Below are 21,477 nucleotides of genomic sequence, written 5' to 3'. Positions count from 1 at the left end.
GGCTGTGCCTCTGTGCGTGGTCAGTGAGGAGGGTCCCTGCCTGAGATTACCTAGAGGCTAATGATAAGCAAATCTGACTCGGGCCTTCTTACATCTAGAGTTTTAATAATTCTTGAACCAAGAACCAAACGGCCAGGAGAGAGTCGCCCAATGTGTTAGTCTTAGTGCCTGTATTATTTGGTTTTGTTGTAGCCATGGTAACGAGGGTCGAAGACACAGGAAACTTATTAACACATTAAGATTCATTTTGGTTTTTAAAGAAGGGAGATGAAAGGAAGCTGTGCTGGCATGGGGGACCTTGGAGGATCCAGCGACTACTTCTGTGTCTGAGACTCTCTTCCTTTGCCTCCTAGGGCTGTGGTCCCACAACTCCAGGCTCCTGTTCTGGACAGGCACATCTCCACTGAGTTGCAGCTCCCTCACCCTGGGCGCTCCCACCACAGCCCGGTAGTGGCCAGCAGGGCCTGTCTCTCTGGACTCCTGTGTTCTGGGTGCTGGTTCTGGCTTTCCAAACAGAGACACCTCTCCCGTAATGACTGGAGGAGCCAGGCCAAGATCCTGACCCTTCGGACTTGAAGGATGGCCATTTCTATCCTCCATGTGCTGGTCTGGCCTTGTCAGGCCCAACCCAGAAGAAGAAGCTCAATCAAAACCAGTGCTGATTCTTCTCTTTCCAAGAAATGACTTTGGGTTTTCCAGCAATGCTTGGGGTAGGTGTACAGTAATGTAATGAACTGTATGAAAATATTTGTAAATATTAGATTATGTGAAAAAAATTAAATGCCTTTTTTTGTGTGTGTAGATTTTTTTCTCATAATGTGTATATATCACCGCTTCACTCCCAGGCTCTATTCCTGGGCCGTCCTGCAACTTTGGATCCTGACCCACTTTTCCTTCCTTCCTGCTGCTCTTCTTCCCATTCGCTCCTGGTTCTGGATCCAGGGGAGTCAGTAGGCCATGGGGCCTTTGTTCTGCTCCTCTCTATTCAAGGTCTGATGAGTACAATTCTTCCTGTACTCTTGACAAGTGCTTTCATTATGTGTAATATGTGAGTGTGTCACTGACGTGCTAAGGACTGGATGGACAGGTAGGCTTTGTCAGGTGCTGTGCAAGAAAGTCGTTTTCAAATGCTCCCTGCTCCTGTCTTGTGATTTATTTATTATTTATATGTCTATGTCTTTTCCAAATAAAATCTTATGGAGAATCTCTATATAAAATGAATAAGAGTAGAACTGTACCAGTTGAGTCTGAAATGGGAACTTTTAGCCTTGTCCAGCTGATCTAGAACCCTCCTCCTCCCACCCGTACCCTGCTCCCACCGTGTTTCCAGACCAGTCTCCCACATGTGGCAAGGTTTCCCTCTGGGCCTCCTGGGCCTTTTAATAGCTCACAATCCAGAGGGTATTCCTAGGAATTGGGTAGGGTCAGTATGAAGTGGATGTCTTTGTCCCTAACCTGGTTTGGGGTTAGCTTGAGTGCCTGGGTTTGCAGCTCTGTGGCCTTCCCTTCCTTTCCAGAGGCTTTCTTGCGGGTTCATTCTCAGTCGTTCTCAGGGCCCAGAAGCTCTTCGGGAGTCTCATGGAAAGAATGATGTGTTGGCCCTCAGGATCATGTCCACTAGCCTATACTGCAGGGTCGGAGGACTAAACTTTCCCAGATTTCTTTGCTGCTATGACAGATTCTCCTAATGAGATATACTTATGTGAAGTCGGAAGGCAGAAGACCTTTCTCTTCAGTAGTGCTGGCAGTTATGTGCAGGTTCCAGCAGACACAAGTTTGTGCAGTGGCCAGGCTCTACATCCCACTGTTTAGGCCTCTGCTTCGCGAGCCTGGTGTAGTGGTGAGTTGTATGGTTTTCTGCAGCTTTCTGACCTCAAGTTACAGCTGCTCTGGTGCCCAGTGTCAGCCCTCTTGCTTCTGCAGCTGCAGGGATTCTCAAGTCTTAGTGAGCACCCATTCCTGCTTGAAACACCAGGGGTAGTTTCTGATTTCTGCTCTGAACTCTAGAGGCATAATAGAAGTGGTGCTCTCTGCTTCTTTGCTACTTGAATCTGTTCTTAACTTTGATAGGTATGAGGATGAAGGTGGGGAAGCAGAGGTAAAATGGGAGGGTCGGATTACTATGACTGGCCCTGTTCTTCCAACTTTCCACACATCCTAGCTGGGTGTTTCCAGTTTCTTGGCTCATGCTATGGCTCAGAAAGCAAATAGACCTTTGTGGGCAGGGTTGATACAAAATAGTTTGCCACTCCATCTTAGCACTGGCTCAACTAACACTGTTTTTGAGGTGGCAGGGGCTCAAATGTACCTGGGTGGCACTTGGCCAGTGTTCACACAGGTTCATTCTAAAGTGGAAAGGGAAAATTTCTGTGCACTAGGCAGAACCGACATGCACTTTGGTGAAAGCACAGGCTCTTCTAAGGATTGTAATATAGCCACATGGAGTGGGAGAACTGGCATCATGGGCCAAGATCTTATCTGCTCCTTTGCTGTACCAGTTGCCATGGTAACAACATCAACCTCCCATGGTTAAGGCTCTGACTGACGTTTACAGCAGGCTTTTCTTATCCATATTCAGAGGAAGGAAACCTGTGTGGGTAAGGAAGGCTGAGTTCTGACTGCCCAGGAAACCTCCCAGGAAGCCGCCTGGCTCTCGCTTGGGGGAGGGAGAGCAGGTTTAAGAGGTGGGTGCTGAACTCACTGCTTTCACACCAGAGCTTGAATTACCAACAGAAAGAAAAACTCAAACACTTTATTTTAGGTTATCAGAGAACTAAAAGCCACACTTACTATCCTTAGATCAGAAGTAACATTGTATTGCCCCACGATAAGTTACGTAGACTCTTTACCCACTTCAGGAAAAATCGCCTGTCTGCTTCTTTTTTAGCATAGAAGTGGCACCTTTTCACTCACTCAGCTGGCAGAGCAAAGCCGATCCCTTGGCAATCCAGTAATCTGTGGACCGCTTGGAGGGTAGAAGGACGGTTACCACAAAGTTGGTTGAATGACCTAGTTAAGGATACAGAGGGAAAAAGGGTCACTACTTTAAGAAAATTTTTACTACAGAGTAAGGTACTGGGAGTCAAGACACATGGATTTCAGATCTGACTCTGCCTCCAAAGATGATGGGCAAACAGTCCTCTACAGATTTCAATTTTATATTCTATAAAATGAAGACGTTAGAATATATGATCTTTTAGGATCCATCCAGCTTAGACTTTGCATAACCTTATGAATTGTTTCAAGTTCTCTGAAATATGACTAAGATTCAAGCCTGAGCTTTTAATGGGACTCAGGGAATGCAGTTGGTAGTTTGAGCATCCATTTATTTGTCCATCTGTTTGTCCATCTGTCTATCCCTTACATATCCATATCCATATCCATATCCATATCCATATCCATATCCATATCCATATCCATATCCATATCCATTTATATCCATCCATCCTTTTTTCACCCTGCAGTTAGGCACTGTGGTTCCTGAAATGACTAAGTGCAGTCATAGGTATTTCATCCTCAGCTCTGGGACATCTGAAGTAAGAGGTCACTTTTATAGTTTGTTCATTCTGGCTGGGCCTGTGTGAGGGGGCCGGGACCAGGATGAGAAGAAGAGGGTCCTGCCCTCAAGACAGGAGTTACTATTTTTGGCACTGTATTCATAGCAAACCCTATCTGTGTGAAAGTTGGGGAAGGTGGTGGTGTCCCCAGGAGAGAATCCTTATATCTGCCTTCTCCTTACCTTTGTATGCCACTTCCTGCTTGGTGCTTAAGTGACATTTTATAGTACATATGCAGTCTATATATATTTAACCATTAATTTGATTTGGGATTTAAATAAGGTTCATACTTGGCAACAGTGATGTGTCTCTTAAATCTCTTTCAATTGGTAGGTTACCCCTCTGCTTCTTTTGCCACCCTCTTGTAACATATTGGCTGAAACAACCAAGCTGTTTGTCCTGTAAAGTTTCCCAGAGTCTGGATTTTGCTAACGGCATCTCTGTGGTGATTTTAAACATGTTCCTCTATCCTTGTAAAGGGGTGGTTAGAGGTGTGATCACATTCAAGTTTGAGTTTTTTGGCAAGAATACTTCACAGGTGGTGTGTGCTTCCATCAGGAAGCAACTTATATCTGATTGTTTTTCTTTTTTGGGATGTTAGCAGCCGTTGATGTTTATTACTTAGAGTAATTAGTTCTTTAGGCTTAATAATTTTAAAATTTAGTGATGATGAAGTATACAGAATCCACCTGCAACTTAATTTTTGTTTGTAGTATAAGGATTTAAGTTTGGTATAATTAATTGTCCCACAACCATTTGTAATTTCTCTCTTTCTGACCAGTTTTAAATGATGCTGCTATCTTATGTCAAGCTCCTAAATATGCACAGTGTGCTGCTGAGCTCTCTAGTGCATTTGATCTTTTTGTTGAGTCTTATGCCAGTGCAACATCATTTTAATTACCACCTTATCTTGGTTCCTCTTGGCAAAAAGACAGAGTTCCTGTTGGAATTATAGACAATAATAAGACAAATAACTCAATTAAAAAATGGGCAAAAGATTTAAACAGACACTTTATCAGGGCTGGTATAAATAAATAAGCACAAGAAAAGATGATTAATATCATTAGTCATTAGGGAAATGCAAATTAAAACCACAATGAGATTCTACTATCTGTCTGTGTCTGATTATCTATCTATCATTTATCTATCTATCTATCTATCTATCTATCTATCTATCTATCTATCTATCTACCTATCTATCCTCCAAAAGATTAATCATACTAAGTGGTGATGAGAATGTAGAGGAACTGGAACCCTCATTAGCTGCTAGTGGGAATGTTAATAGTATGGCCACTTTGGAAAACAGTTTGGCAGTTTCTTAAAAAGTTAAACATAAACCTACAACATGATCCAGTCATTCCATCTTAGATATTTATCCAAGATCAATAAAAGCATATGTCTACATAAAAACTTGTACATACCATTATTAATTTAAAAAATGCTTTTTGATACTTTTTTGGATTTGTAATAGGAGTGTCTATTTTAGTTGCATTGTGTTTAGTACTCTTAGAGAACATACTTTAACTGAAGATTTAATTAGAAAAATAAATATCATCAGTATTTACATTCTCCACTCAAAAGAGAAATATTTTTTAGTTCTTTCCGCCCTGCCCCATCTCCCATATTTCTATCATACAGAAATTTAGTTCTAAATTATGACTAAAATACTTTTTATGGTCAAATTTTTAGATTCAACACTGTGTGTGTGTGTGTGTGTGTGTGTGAAATAGAGAGTAAGTGGTGATTAATTTAGAGCCTTTGTACATCCCAGACTGTCTTTATCACACCCTCCTTTTTGGATGATAATTTGGTTGCATTTGCAATTTTGGTTAAAAGTTGTTTTTCCCTCAGGCCTTTGGAGATATTTCTCTATTATCTTTTTATATGCACTCTGGATAATAAGAGTTGTCTGGTGTCAGTCCGATTCTCTGGAATTTTAATTTCACAGCATGTTAATACATTTTATCTCTTTGCTTTGAGGATTTTCTTTATTCTGATAGTCTTAAATATCACTTTGATATATCTAGGTTTTTTTTTTTTTAAATTTGATTATCTGTCTGTTTATATTTTTAAAAATTATCCCTAACAGGACGTTGTGAGATCTTTTAATCTGAGGACTGAAATGTTTCTTCTTTTCTGGGAAATTATTAGCTATTATTTTTAAAAAAACACATCACTCTTATAATCTCTCTACTTTCTTTTACATTGCCTACTAGATAGATGTTGGAAATTTTGGCTTCTCCATAGTGTCATTCTCTCTTTTTTTAAAAATCACATTGTGAAGTATTTTGAGAGATTTCCTCGGTTCCTTCTCCTTGCTCACTCTTTAGCTGTCTACATTTAATTCTTCAGCTTATTTGTTGATATGCTTTCTTTTCATCTGATTCCTTTTTTCAGGGCTGTATCCAGTTCAGGTCTCATATTTCCCTTTTTGCAGCATGGCATTCCATTTAAAAATTTATTTTTAAATCTCTTGATGAGTTGCCATGGATTTGGCGAGAGATTTTAGTGTCCACTTAGTCCATCATTTTAAAATTAGAAGCTATTGTTTAAGAACTCTATTTCTACTCATTAGACTAACAGAAGCATGCACTAATTTTAAAATATCAATCCACACTCTGTATTAAAATAAACAGAATTTACATTTATAAATTTGTGTGTTATAAGTGGCCTCATTTTTAAGCCTAGCTAATTGGCCCAAGATCTTTGCACATTATCGCTTAGTGTTTGGGCTTTGACTGTAGTTTGCATTTGGTCATTATTTGTACCAAAGTTAAAACATCCTCACCTGTGGTTGAGAGTGTTCCTGCCCGGGCCCCTGTTTTATAAAGTGGGGAGTGATAAAGTGTTGGGCTTGGCTCGTAATTTTGTTGAGGTTCAAAATGCACCACAGGCAGCATTGGATTTATCTGTCCGGGCAATGCATCTTCTATCACCATCTCATCATTGTCCCATCGAGAAGCATCCATGAACATTCCGTGAACGAGAACACCATCCTCAGGAGAGGGCAACTGAAACACACCCAGAAGTTGAAATGTGAGAGGAGAAGGGAATTGGCAGCTGTGGGCCACTTCCTCTGTCTCACGTCCTCCTCAGTTCATTCTAAGAACCATGCTATAGATTGCTCTTCTTACATTCTAGAGAGGAGAATATTGAGGCTCCAAAAGGTAGAGTAACTTGTTTCTCACTTTGACACCAAATCTCCTACTTCATCAATGTATCTAATAGAGGATACTCCTAGAAACCCATTCATGGGCTTCAGACTCTCTGATATCATGTTGTTATGAATTTCCCCTTCTCATGGGAAGCAGATGGGATAAGAAGGCTGTGATTATCATCTGTTATTATTATTATTTTTTAACAAGGTCTTTGAAGGATAGTGGTGCCCTTTTAGCAGATAGATTATATGTCTGCAGTAATATTTGCAGAGTACCTATGGAAAGTTCCTATTTTACAAAAGAAATCATTCTTGATTTTTAATGTTGCTATTAAAGGAGAGAGAAGACTAGAGAGATGGAGACAGAGGCACTGACTCTGCCTTCAGTGTCCTATGATTCAATATCACAACTGGTGTACAATGTATGCTAATTATGGGCTTCTGTGTCACCTTTCCTCAAACACTGTTCTGGGGCTAAATTTTGAATAGGTGGATAATTGGAGCTTCACACCTACATGCAGAGGACCAAGCAGTGTGGACATAAGTAGTGTATTTTATAGTGAATGAAAAGGACAGTAAGCTCCTTTTGGCTGGCCTTTACTTTCAAGTGTCTTGAGTGCAGTGGGCCTTCCTGTTTTGGGGGCTGCTATGTACGTTTGTGCAGGTTTGCCTGAGTAGAGGTTGAAAACCATCCTGCATCCACTTGCCAAGCCATGTGTAGGAACCATCTGGGCCTCTGCCTGAGGGAGTACCTTTTCTTAAACTGCACAGAGGTGGCAAATGGGCTAACAGTGGCTCTGCTTGTTTATAACAGAACTGGAGCTGTCTAAAAACCGTCTCTTGCAGACATTTGCTGGGAGGGCCAGGAGATGGGCCAGCTTTACAATATGAAGTCCCACAGAAGGCAGAGGTTCTAAGGCACAATCACATCTTAGTGCATATGACCCTGGTGGAGATATGGTGTGGGCTGGGGTGGAGTGTCGGGACAGAGGCCCTGGTGTCACTGTAAACTCCTGTCCATCAGAGTCGGTCTATGTGGCAGATAGAGCGTGCTAGGCACAGAGCAGGGCCAGCATCCTGGAAGGCCTCAGTGAGGCTTATTGTTCTTGGGTGTAGTTCTGCTTTTCCACAGCCTCAATTATTCCTGACATTGGCCTGGGACACCCTCTTGACTCAGAAGTGTCAAAATAATGAGGAGTACATCTCTAAATTTATTTTACACTTATTTAAAAAATATTTTGATCCTGAAACAAATTTCCTTGAATACATTAGCTTTTATATTGTCATTTTAAGATATAGGCAGTTAAGAGAGATGGGGTTATAGGATTTTAAGGAGTAAGCCATGAGCATGGGATCAATATGATCTGTGTGCGATTTTGCTAACCAGGGCAAAGAATAGATCAATTAGATCTGAGTAGAGTGGATACTGATAGAATTACCCAGGAGCAATTCCTACAAATACCATGAAATATTAGGGAAAGGTTAGTAAAAGCCACTCACCCCAACTCCGCCGATTGGTTAGTGAGTACTTTACTGGCAAGAACAAATCTTTGATTTCATGGCACATATAGATAATTATATTTATAAAGCCCATTGGGGTAGACAGGTGATTTAAGGCAGAGGCTCCTCTCCCCCATCAAAATCTCAGCACATTTAAGCTGAGCAGCTCAGATTGGCAGCAGTGGTTCTCATCCCTGATTGTACACTAGAATCACCAGGGGAGCTTTAAAAAATAATGCTGCCTTATGTAATTGGGATGATTCTGATGTAATTGGGATGTGGCCTGGCCATTGGGATTTATTAAAAGTGCTGCAGTTGATTTTAACCTGCATTCTAGAGCAGTGGTTCTCAAATCTTAGTAGGCTAAGAACCCCATGTAGCACTGGTTATTTATGGGTCCCAGCCTAGAGTTTCTGTAGGTCTGGAATGAGTCATTGGAATTTGCATTTCTGATAAGTTCCCAGGGGATGCTGACGCTACTGGTCTGGGGACCCTACTTTGAGAGCCTCTGCTCTAAAGAGAGTAAACTATGTGAGCAAAGAGTTTAAACTGCATCCTTAGTGTGTTTCTGTTAGTTCTGTAATGTAGTTTTATAATGTATGCAGCTAGAGTATCAATTGTGCTAGGAGACAGCTGAATGAATGACACAGGTAATTCAGACTGTAATAACAGTTATTTATTGTGAGTGCACTACGTGTGGGTAACACAACATCCGCAGGTTCACTTATACTGCACTGCAACTCTGAAGATGGGGGCATCGGCCCCATTTTACAGGTGAGAACACTGAGGTGCAGACATGTTAGTAATCGCTCTAGCACACATAGCTGGCAAGGGGGACAGTCAATTTAAATTCAGGCCTGCCTAATTCTGAAATACTTGCTTTTGATCTCTTGCTATATTGCCTCCACAAAGAGAAAGTTACTGTAGGTATCTGTGATATTGTGATTTATAAGAAAAATATATATTTGGTCATTTGGATAACCAAAATACTTTTCTCATATATATATGGTCTTGTTCCTTGGTTCTGAATCACAGCTCCCAAAACCCTGGGACTTTCCTAAGTGTTGAGAGTGTTAGTGGGGGTGTCTTTTGTTATGTTAATGAGGCAGTTTTTGGAAAGCACCTAAGCGTAGGCCTGGTTGCTAGTGGAGCCAGCCATATGATTAGAGGGTTGCAACTTTCAGTGTGTGCTCCCAACCCCCAACCTCTGGGGAGAAGAGAACTAGAGATTTAGTTTAATCACCTGTGGCCAATGATTTAATCAATCATGGCTATGGAATGAAGCTTCCATAAAAACTCAAAAGGATTGGGTTTGGAGAGCTTCAGGTTGGTCAACCTGAAGCTCTTGCATGGAGTGGGCATGGAAGATTTTTGGCTTGCATGGAGTGGGCATGGAAGCTCCGTGCCCTTTTCATACCTTGCCCTGTGCATCTCTTCCATCCTGAGTTATATCCTTTTATAATAAATCAGTATCCTAGTTAAGTAAAAAGTTCCTCTGACTTCTGTGAGCCACTCCAATGAGTTAATTGAATCCCAGGAGGGGGTCATGGGAATCTCTGATTTACAGCCAATTGGTCAGAAGTACAGGTGACAACCTGGGCTTACAACTAGCATTTGAAATGGGGGATGCAGTCTTGTAGGACTGAACCCTTAACCTGTGGGATCTGATGCTCTCCAGAGTAGTGTCAGAATTGAGAAGTGTAGGACACCTAGCTGGTGTTTGAGAACTGCTTGTTGGTGTAGAAACCCTCCCCACCCACTGCCCCACCTTGAAATTGGGTTCAGAACCAAATTAGTATATGAAGAAATAGAACGATATTGCTTTAAGAATTTTTCTACAGAATAGATTAATTTAGGCCACCCCTATCTAGTTATCGTTCATTGGGGAGCTCGTCTCGGGGGTGTGAGTCCCATCCTGGGAGTCACATATGGGGAGGTAGAAGGGGCTGGGGAGGTTGCTGAGATACTGAACAACAGGACAGAAGCTGCTTTGCTGTAACAACAGTCAGGGGGACAATACCTCTATGTCCATGGGCAGTTCTTGTCCAAACTGCACTGTCTTGGCAGCTTCTATAACTGCAGCTTGATCCCGATAGATAGGAATCATGTTGTACTTGAAACTCAGCTCGTCTATAGGCAAATTGTATTTCCGAGCATGATTTTGAAGAGTTCCTGTAAATATAAAAAATCAGAAAAACAGGTCCTTTAAATAAGACTGCTACTGCCCAAACACAGCCCCTACTCTCCCCAGCCAGGCTGCTCTAGCGTTAGAGAGCTTTCCCTCCATCGAGAAGACTCAATCATTAACACTTTATTTTGAGTTAATTCATTGGGACAGGAAGTCTGTGAGTAATAAAGTGAGAGGGGCAGAACCAACACATGAACATATTTTGTTTGTGGTTGGGAAGAGAGAGAGAAAACTAAGTCTGCCCGTGAGGGAGACAGATCAGTGCGGGAGTTTCAAGAGCCCAATCTTCCCAGCTTTACAGTCTTGCTCAGCTTTGCCTTGTATGGGCTGTTTATTAGAGATTCAGAATGAGAGAGATTAAGGGCTCAACTAATTAGCATCCAGTAGTCCAGATGCCCTGTCCCACTCTGGGGATCTTTAGGAGAAACCCTTGGAATTCCCTCTTCCCACCCCTGGCTGCTGGAGGGAGATCAAGAGTTTTTTTTAGTCAACTATAATTGAAAAAATATATTTTTTAAAAGAGTATTTTTTAGAGGGAAGGCGGCTGCTCAGAATCGGGGCTAGAGCAGGTGGAGAGCATGTGGTGCCCTAGAGCACGGGCCGCATGGGGCACACTGTGCATTCACAGGGGCAGAGATGTTTGCATTTGCAGAACTTGAGAAGGGCAGGTTGGGGGACATCTGCTATTTCTGCCATTCTTTTCCCGAGCAAGCGAGGAAGAGCAGCGTCTTATTGGACTTCCCTCTATAATCAACAGCCCCATTGTTAGGCCATTAGCAGCCATGCCATTTTGCCAGTTCCTAGAAACTCAGTATGTAACAAATCATGATCTTTCCTGTGGGATTTTTCTAGGGAAAGCACTAGTACCTGTTAGAAATCCTTGAGGAAAGAAGAAACCGGAGATCCAGAAGGACTTAGGCTGTCCTCTTTTGAGCCACAACTAAAGGAGAAACATTACACCATAATGTATTGGCTTTCTGAGATGGCATTTGTCATTTAAATCAGTCCTATTCTGGAGGGCCTCTCAGGAGGCAGAATCTAAACTAATTCTGAGTTAGTCACCAGCCCCGTTCTTAATGTCTGCCCTGTCCCCCTTCCTCGCCCACCACCCTGACCACAAACCCAGAATCTGGTTATTATAGAGAGTATAGAAGAAGGAAATGACAGCAAGGTCACACTTGAAGTTTGGACCCATCCATTTCAGCTTGGTTCTGTTCCTCACAGTGGGGTCCCATGAACTGAATCTGAAACTCCAAGAATGGCATGGAATTAAAATGGTATCTTGGGATAAAGGCTAAGGACAAACTACATTATAATAAACATAAGATGTTTAAAGTGATGCCATTCTACAAGTTTCTGTTTCTTTGGGCTCCGATGACCCCTCAAGGGTTGTTGATATTTCAGTTAGCTAGGGCTTTCTAAGCACCTTAGGGCCAACTGTTACTAGATTCATCAAACCCAAAAGAAAGCATTTTCTTACGTCCACAAACGAGGTCCTCAGAATAAGGTCTTTGACCCATGACCCCAGTGGTTTCAGGGATGGGTAGGCCGTGTTGGACCACAAAGAGGGGACCTGGTTGTTGAGGAAACTGTTATACACCTTTTCCATTTCTTCGGACATCACCACAAGTCCAGCAATGGCTTTGTCGAGTGTTTCTAGAGATGTCTGAAAGAAAAAAAAAAGGTTGGTGCCCTCCACAGATGTAATTGTCAAGTGGGAATGACACCCGTTTGTGGTGGTGGGTGCTGCCTTGTGCTGAAAGGCACTCTTGCTGGGTTCCATCCTCTCTGCTTACCATCTGCTGCGTCAGACTCTCTGATCTTCCATACAGTTTTACATGTGACCAGGTTGTGTAAGATCTGGAGGTGGCAGGGGGGTAGGGTAGGGTGGGCATTCAGGCAGTTAATAGCAGAATCCAATGAAGTGGAAAGAAGAGAAATAGGATAAATGTCCCCAGAAACGTAGAGAAATGATTTTGAGAAATACCACTGTCCAGGCCAAAGGAGGAATAGACCTGATGGTTAGTGATTTGGGAACTGTGGGGGAGGGGTGAGGATGTGGGGTGGACCTCATGCCAGGGGCCAACTCTGCCCATAGCCCCATGAGTTATAGCAGAAAGGGGAGATTCTTAGATGAGACCAATCTTTTGGCTGATGCCAGAGTCTCCTGGTACCAGAAACACTTCCTTACGACACACCCCTTATCCTCTCCTCACTTCAATGAAAGACAGAGGCCGGCAGCAGCCATGGAAGTACAGGGTAATATTTGCCACTGGGCTAAAGACAGAGGCAGGGCAGATAGATTGGAATGGCCTTCGTAGGTTCCAGTTTTGTGAAAACTACTGCCAAGTATTATAGGAAGGTGTTAGAGGCCAAATTTATGTTGATTAAAAAAACAAAATAAGGCCTGGGACCATATGCACATAGGTCTAGAGATAGGCGGTATGTGGACACAAGCCTAGTCATCCTTCCATTCCTGCATAGAGTTATTCCCCTCCTCCCGTCTTTTCACAAGAGGCGGTGGTATAAAAATGAAGTTTTAATTAGATTTTCCCTTATGATCTGAGGAACCATTTGCAGCAGAATGTAGCAGTGGTTTAAAGATTAAAAAAGCCTTTAAAGATTTAAAAGGTCCTCTGCCAGAGTCAAAACAGTACCACATCTTAGACACTGAAAATGGAAAAAGATAGCAGAGAAGACTTACCTAAAACGCAGAAAGAATGCTTAAACTAGAGAGGTGGAGGGATCAGGCTGCTAGCGCCTTCTAGGTCTGCTTAAAGTAAACAGGTCACAATGCAGCCTGTTCTCGCAGAGGGAGCAGCTAACACACAGGTGTATTTGATGGGGGAAAGTGCATTTTAAAATGTTCTTCCATATGGCTAGAAGCCTAAATAACAGGGTAGCCTTGTCTCTCCTAGGACCTGTCCTGACTCACAGTTCTGTAACTATCTGGAGGAGAGTGAGCTCGCCAATATAGCAGCTCCAAGGCCCTGGGTGGTGCTGCCTCCCCTTGGCCTTCCTTACTGCCACCATAGTGCTGCCTTGCTGGTCCCTGGGCAAAGTGAAGGTGAGACTGGGACAGAGCTGGGGCCAGGCTGGACCGGGCAGAGGTCAGGATGAGGAAGATATCTGGTGCAGGCCCAGTATGCAGTGGTGGTCGCCATCCCTCCCTCAAATGGGAGTGCTCTGCTCTGATTCTGGACTGCCTAGCAGGCTCCTTTTTCCCAGGTTCCCCCCGCTTCTACTTCCATGAGGTGAATTCCTCTACTATTGGTGGACATTATTGTTTGACCACAAGAAGTGACCACAGGGAAGCCTGAGAAGAACATTTGTTTATTCATGCATTCAAATATTCATGGAAGATTTAGCATGTGTTGGGCACTAGAGAAACAGAAATGACTAATATGCCAGCCCCTTTTTCTTTAAAAAGTTTAATTTCTATTGGGGAAGCCATACTCGTGGAGGAGTAATTATAAAACAATGTGGTATGTACAGTGATAGGCACAGAAACTGGAAATGATGAAGCCCAGAAGAGGTGCTCCTAAGTCATCTGGTGGTTGAGGGAAGGGCTGCTGTTCCAGGAAGATTTATGGAGGAAGTGACATTTACACTTGTCTACCTTCAAGTGGGTAAAAGGTCATGGTGTGGAAGAGGCAAGAGATGAGCAGTATCCATCTCCTTGTCTTCCTTTGAACAATAGTAACTGCCTTCCTTAGTTTTAATTGGGCATAGAGCAATCTACCCAGAGACTATAATTCTTAGCCATGCTTAAAGCTTTGGTGTGGCCATGTGACCAAATTTTGGCTAATACAAGAAGAAATGATGTATGCAACTTCTGGATCATATTTTTATGAGGAAGCTGCTTTCCCTAAGCCCTCTTTCCCCACACTGACTGGCAAAAGGGGACAATTGGAGCAGCTACCTTAGACCCAGAGATGGAAGCTACCTGTTAAGGCAGGAAGAGCCAATCCTCCAGCTGGGATCCCTCAACAAGCTCAGAAAGCAAGATTAACTACCTGCCCTAGACAGGGCTCCCTCTGGGCAGTTAGCTGAGAGAGAAGTGAATTTCTATCTTGTTTTGGCCACTGTACTTGGGGGTCTTCATAATAGGAGCTTAGTCTGTACCCTGATTTATTTAATATAGAAGGTGATAAGCCCTGACCTGGCTACTTGGCCTGCTGACACAGTAGTATACCTGACTAGATGCCATAGTCTCAGACGAGGACTTCATATACTAAACTGCCCCAAGGTCCCCCTAACCCACAAGCCTGGGCATTGCCAGCCAACCAGTAACATTTGCAGACTTTGTATTTCTAATAGGGGACAGATGGTTTTGGCTTTAAAAGATTTACCACACCTGTCTTCCCCAGTTTTATCAATGAGCCTTGACTCTCTGCTAGGTATTTGGTTCCCTGTTTGGCAGTAAAAAAATTTCCTGTTACTGTTCACTATTTGGTCTCTAACAGTTTTTGTGTTTCCCTTATCAGAGTTATGCACAGAGAAACCAGGAAGGTGTTTAGTTATCATTATAAATTCAAGGCCATCTAGAGAGAAAGTATTCCTGAGCAAAGGATCAAATAGTTGTCCTTGAGCCATACTTGCAGTGAAATCATTTGAGGGAGCTTATTTATTTGTATTCCCTGGAATTTCTTCAGGAATTCCCCCTTGGGTCTGGAGTGGGATCGTGAGTCTGCATTTTGAACATGCAGTATAGCAGATTCTAATGCAGGTGTTTTGTGGCCCATACTTCATGAAACTCTGGTTTTCATAGTCTTCATAAAGACTATGTTATTAAATAAATCTCTCTTATTGAATGCTTAGGTCCCCGACCAAATTTTTAGTCTATAATGATAATTCTAAGGGTATAAGTTAGGATAATGAAGAGACTAAGGATTTGTAATGTCCCATATTCATGAAGCCATTATTAGAGAGGGAATGCAAGCTTGTTAGGGGAGGGTAAATTCAATTTTAAACAAGTTGAGTTTTAAGAGTTATAAGCATATTCAAAGGAGAATGTTGAAATGATGGGAATGGAAAATTCGAAGCACACTCATGTTATTATATAATTCTCTACACAGCTTTGATACTCCATAGAATGATGTCAGTGAGAGCACATACATGTATTAACTTCAGCAGGCTGTTAAATCGGTCCACTTCTTGTCCAAGGACCGTGGTGAGGGAGTTAAGGCGTCCTTGAGGATCCTTGATGAAAAGGCTCTCGGAAGCACTCTCCATTTCTAGTAATTCTGAAACACACAGAACCGATTCCTCAGATCAATTATCATTGATTTCTGTCCTCATCATATTGCTTTTGTAATTCACTTTTCATAACCTGCCTTAAAGTTGACTTCTGGGTTTGAGACTATGTTGAAAGGGAATCAGGCCACGCAGATGTCGGTGGCAAATGCTATTTGGGTAAGCAGATACCTGGTAGGCAAGGGACATCCCTGAGACCAGAGGTGCCAGGGACCCTGAGTCTTCTCTGCCATGCAGTGTGTAAGCCTCACTCCTCCCTGCACACCTGCATTGCACCTGGGAGAGGAGAGGTTGGGGATGGGAGACTGAGAAATGAGAGAGAATTAACATTTATTCCAAGCGACTCAGTATAATTCAAAGGGACCAACTGGATTATGAAACAGCTCCAAGATTCAAGCTGGACTGAAAATTGTGCTCTTTTTTTTCCCCCTACAATCCAGCAAATGGAGGCTCATATAAGCTATAAGAAATAAAGGAAGTGCATTTTCTTGAATATCTGAGTAAAGCGAGAGTAAACAAGTGGCTGTGAAATACGTATATCGAATTACTTCTTAACCACTCACATTTTGGCTGCAGTAGAAAAATCACACAGCAGTTTGAATTAGTCCAGACCCTTGTGTTCACAATGCTGGGGTCACATGTCTGTGGTCTGTGCTATTCCATACCCTCAGTTCTCTTGTTGAGCCAACTGCAATGCTTATCATTTCACAGTAAAAGTATAAGCTTTATGAAGCTTGGAGAGAAAAACCTTCTTTCTAGGTGTCAATGAAATTCTATGAGACAAGTGCACTATCTCTCCATCCATCTATCCATCTTCATCCCCTTTTCACCCAGTTCTCCATCTTATATTTATTAAAAATTGCTTTTTAAAATAACTGACTCGGTTTGCTTCAACACCAACAGAACTCTACTCAAGAAGAGATTCTTTTGAGGCCTGTTTTAGGATTCAGATAACTGGCTTCTGAGCTTAAGCAGGGCTTTTTTTTCTGGGAGCTTTAAAGAGTATTGGCAACACTCACTCTGTGACACTGTGATATAATAAGAAACATATATATTGGTCTTCACCCCTAGCTCCTTGTCAGAGCTCCTAAAACCCTTGAAATTTCCTAAGTGATCAGAGTGATAGAGGCATCACTTTTTGTAATATTTGGTTTTTAACCCTGGCTCTTGAAATAGCTCTTGAGTGGTAAAGGTAAAAGGAGCATCTTTTGTTTTTTATTAACAATCTCCTTTGAACTTCGTCTGAGTTTATGTTAATGAGTTGACTTTTGGAAAGCCCCTAAGCATAGAGGTGATGGTTGTCAGCAGAACCAACCATGTGATTAGAGGGTTGGAACTTTCAGCTTCACTCGCTGACCTCCTGGGAAAAGAGAGGGGCTGGAGGCTGAGCTAATCGCCAAAGGCCAGTGATTTAGTCAACCATGCCTGTGTAGTGAAGCCTCCGTAAAAACCCTAACTCGAAGGGGTCTGGAGAGCTTCTGGGTTGGTGAACGTATCTATGTGTCAGGAGGGTGGTGCGTCCTGACTCCATGGGGATAGAAGCTCCTGGACTCAGGGATATTTTAAAAATTAAACTGGTAAATATTACTGTTACCCTGAGTTTTGTGAGTTATTCTAGAAAATTACTGACCCCAAGAAAGGAATTGTGAGAACTCTTAATTTATAGGTGGTTGGTCAGAAGTACGGGTCACAACCTGGGATTTGTAATTGGCATCTGAAGTCGGGGGCACTCTTGTGGGACTGAGCCTTTAACCTGCGGAGTCTATGCTAACTCTGGACAGTGTTATAACTGAATTGTAGGACACCCATTTGGTGTCCAGAGAGTTGGAGAACTGTTTAACACTAGGGGAAGAGCCATTCATTTGGTGTCAGAATTATTGTGAATAGAGAGAGAAACACAGTTTACTTTTACAGTCACTGTTTTATTTTTCTACCTCAATTTTCATTTTCCTAAAATTACATCTCTTCCAACCATGAATAATAGATTAAAAAATCTAAGTCTACAGTCATTTTAAGACAAATGTGAAAGTGGATCTCTGTGATCATTCAGGAGAATAACTTAATTCATTAAAAAACAAGGTGAAATTAATTTGGCTATTTCTCTTAAAGAGAAAAATATGACATGGATTCTAGAGCAAAGCTGTCCAATAGCATATTTTATGATAATATAAATGTTCTTTATCTGCATTATCCAACATGAGAGCACTTGAAATGTGGCCAATGCAACTGAGAAAATGAATTTTAAGTTTTATTTAAATTTAAGTAGCCACATTGTGGCTAGTGGCTATTCTCTCGGACGACACAGATCTAGAGACATTTGGAAACATAGGAAGAAGTCAGGCTAAAGTTATATTGGGCTGAAAACTAACTTGTTCCTTATGCTTTTGGCAGTTGAGATGCCAAGGTGCTGTAGGCTTCTAGTTTATAAATGGAGAGCATCACATCAGAAGAGCTCTCTACTTAAAGAAAAGTCTACATAAGATATAGATTTATATACCTGTTTATCACTCAGCTCTCTGAGTTTATTCTTAAAAGTCTCATTATATACAAATGCTAGGAATTATTTATTACCTGGAACTCTGGTCTGGACAGAAGTAACAAATTCTTGGACAATTTCATCATTACTTTTTCCCCCTCCACCAGAAGATGACCTTGGCTGAATTTCAAGTATAATGTTGATTAAAGTGTTGGTCTCTTTGTACTATAAGGGTGGGAAGAGAGAACAGTGATTACTCAAATTCTCAAAAAATAATTTTGCAGCACATATAGTTTACTTACTGAAAAAAGAGCAGTTATCAAAAACAAGGAATTTCTATTTTTCTATTTTTTTATGTTGAAGATAGAGTTGATAAAACATGCTCATTGGAAATATAGAATTGGTGTTATATTTATTTTTGGTTGAACAACATTGTGAATACTTAATACTATTAAACTTACTTACAATATCTAAAATGATAAATTTTATGTTATATATTTTACCACAATAAAAAATGTTTAAAATTTTTTAGCTAATCATTTAAAAGGCAGTTACGAAAGTGAGGAAGAAATAATGAGAGTTGAGTTTTAGAATACACTTTTATTTAAATAACTTTTCTTAATTGGAAAAGTATTATGGCTTATTATAGAAAATTTAGAAAACACAGAAAGGTATAAAGAAAAAATTTTCATGATCCTGCTTTCCAGAGATGTTTATAACTTTAGTTTATCTTCTTTTTCCCTCTATCTTGGACATTTTCTCTATATGTGTGCATATAGTTAAAAAAAATTCAGCCTATACAATTTAGTATTCATTCTTTTTCAAATTCATGAACATTTTCTCATATCACTGAAAAATCTTCATGAATTATGCCTTAAGTGACTTTGTGATACTCAGTGGTATGAGTGCACCAGTTTGTTTATCTACTTTTTGGACATTTCCAGTTTTTTGATATTATAGAACTCTGTGAATAGAATATCCATATAGGAATTTCATCCACTATCTTATAAATTCTTTCAATTACATATTACTAAGAATGAAACTAGACTGTTGTCTATCACCACACACCAAAATTAACTCAAAATGGATTAAGACCTGAATATAAGACCTGAAGCGATAAAATGCATAGAAGAAAACATAGGAACTAAACTCAAGGACTTTGGATTTAAAGAAGATTTTATGAATTTGACCTCAAAGGCAAGGGAAGTAAAAGCTGAAATAAATGAATGGGACTACGTCAAACTAAAAATCTTTTGCTCAGCAAAAGAAATCATCAACAAGGTAAAGAGACAACCATTCGAATGGGAAAATATATTTGCAAGCAACACCTCCAATAAGGGTCTAATATCCAAAATATAAAAAGAACTCATATAACTCCAAAAAAAAAAAAAAGATCTAATCAAAAAATGGGCAGAGGAACTGAACAGACACTTCTCCCTAGAGGACATACAAATGGCCAACAAATATATGAAAAGATGCTCAACATCGCTAGCTATTAGGGAAATACAAATCAAAACCACACCTGTTAGAATGGCTATAATCAACAGAACAAGTAATAACAAATGTTGGAGAGGATGCAGAGAAAAAGGAACCCTCATACACTGCTGGTGGGACTGCGAATTGGTACAGCCACTATGGAAAACAGTATGGAGGTTTCTCAAAAAACTAAGAATTGATCTACCATATGATCCAGCAATCCCTCTACTGGGTATTTACCCCAAAGACTTGAAAACCCATATCCGAAAAGATATTTACACACCAATGTTCAGAGCAGCATTATTCACAGTGGCCAGGACATGGAAGCAACCTAAGTGTTCTACAATAGATGACTGACTAAAGACGTTTTGGTTCATATATACAATGGAATATTACTCAACCATAAGAAGAGATGAAACACTGCCATTTTTGACAACATAGATGGACCTCAAGATAATCATTTTAAGTGAAATAAGCCAGACTGAAAAAGGTAGAAAATCACATGATATCACTTATATGTGGGATATAAACCTAAAAAGCAACAAATGAATAAGATAAACAAACAGAGACTCATGGACATGGACTATAGGCTAGTGGTTACCAGAGGACTGTAGAGTAGTGGTTACTAGGGTGGGGGGAGGGAGGGAGGTTGATTTAAAAGGGGTCAAATATAGGTTTTAGGGGGAGGGTGAAGTGGGTAAAGGGGATCAAATATGCGGTAGCTGAAGGAAACTGGACTTTGGGTGGTAAACACACAATAGAATATACAGATGACAAATGATAATGTATATGTGAAAATTATATAATTGTATTAACCAATGTTACCCCAATAAACTTAATTAAAAAAATGTATATATTATCAAAGGAGTATTTTTAACTGGTTTATTACTGCAATGATTTCTAAAAACCCTGTATCAATTTACACTCCCAAAAATAGTGTATCAGAGGACCTGTCTTTCTCTATCTTTGCAAGAATTGATATCATTTCTTAAAAAGTTTTTTAAAGTTTAATAGGTAAAAAGTAGTTTCTGGTTTTCAGTCATGATGGTGGCATAAGTAGATGCTATGCTCGCCTCTTCCCATTACCACTTCAAAATTACAACCAAAACAGAAATCAACCATCATTGAGAATCACCCAAAGTCTAGCTGAACAAAAGTTCTATAATGAAGGATAACAGTGGAAGCCATAGAAGACTGGTAGCAGGGGTGAAGATGAGGAATGGGTTGGTCCCACACACCCACATGTGGCAGTTGAAAACTGGGAGGGATATCTCAGCTGCTGAGGTCCACTCTCCCATGCCTGAGCAGTGAGGGGTTCCAGCCCCATACATGGCTCCCCAGCCAGAGTTCTAGTGCCAGGAAGAAAAGTCCCCAAAAATTCTGACTGTGAAAACAAGCAGAGACTGTGGTTGAGTGAGACTGAGGATGGCTGGAGTTCCAGGTGTTCCTTTTAAAGGGCATGCTCATGCACTTACTCACAGATGGACTCACTTGCTCTTAACTCCAGCACTGGGGAAGCAGCTTGAAAGGCACCAGAGACAAATGGGGAGGAACTGAATTATCTGGCTTCAGGGAAAGGGCTGGAGGGGCAGGTTTCTCTCAGACAGAAGAGCTAGCAGAAGCCATTATTCCTCTGTTGAGCCCTCCTCATACCAAGCCTGCACATGCAGATGGGTGCAATATCTGAGTACCAACTGGCTAATACCATTTGCTTCACTCTGGTGATTCCTTGAGACCCTATCCCATCCAACTTGCAGGTCCAAGCAAGTTGCTTCCAGTGACTTTTCCATTCAAATGACCTGTCTTGACTCATGCTGTGGACCTTCCTAAAATCTCTCAAAGGTTCACAAATCCAAAACAAGCAACA

The 21,477-nt window shown here is 41.2% G+C and overlaps 1 protein-coding gene across 1 annotated transcript in view; it reads right to left on the bottom strand.

The window, feature by feature from the left end:
- Nucleotides 1-2,726: 2,726 nt before the first annotated feature.
- The window catches only part of DNAH6 (dynein axonemal heavy chain 6), a 236,789-nt gene continuing 218,038 nt past the window's right edge, over nt 2,727-21,477 (bottom strand). Inside the window, exons 70-76 of the mRNA XM_039852518.1 lie at nt 18,230-18,359; nt 15,521-15,648; nt 11,883-12,068; nt 11,270-11,342; nt 10,235-10,386; nt 6,346-6,568; nt 2,727-3,009 (exon numbers count right to left, since the gene is read on the bottom strand). Of these exons, the coding sequence (XP_039708452.1) occupies nt 2,906-3,009; nt 6,346-6,568; nt 10,235-10,386; nt 11,270-11,342; nt 11,883-12,068; nt 15,521-15,648; nt 18,230-18,359 (996 nt within the window). The 3' untranslated portion in view covers nt 2,727-2,905. The remainder of the gene's footprint in view (nt 3,010-6,345; nt 6,569-10,234; nt 10,387-11,269; nt 11,343-11,882; nt 12,069-15,520; nt 15,649-18,229; nt 18,360-21,477) is intronic.

This window comes from Pteropus medius, unplaced genomic scaffold (genome assembly GCF_902729225.1).
Source record: "Pteropus medius unplaced genomic scaffold, Ma_sr-lr_union100, whole genome shotgun sequence".
Lineage (NCBI taxonomy): Eukaryota > Metazoa > Chordata > Mammalia > Chiroptera > Pteropodidae > Pteropus > Pteropus medius.
Note: the sequence above shows the minus strand (reverse complement) of the source record. Positions and strands in the feature narration are given on the sequence as shown.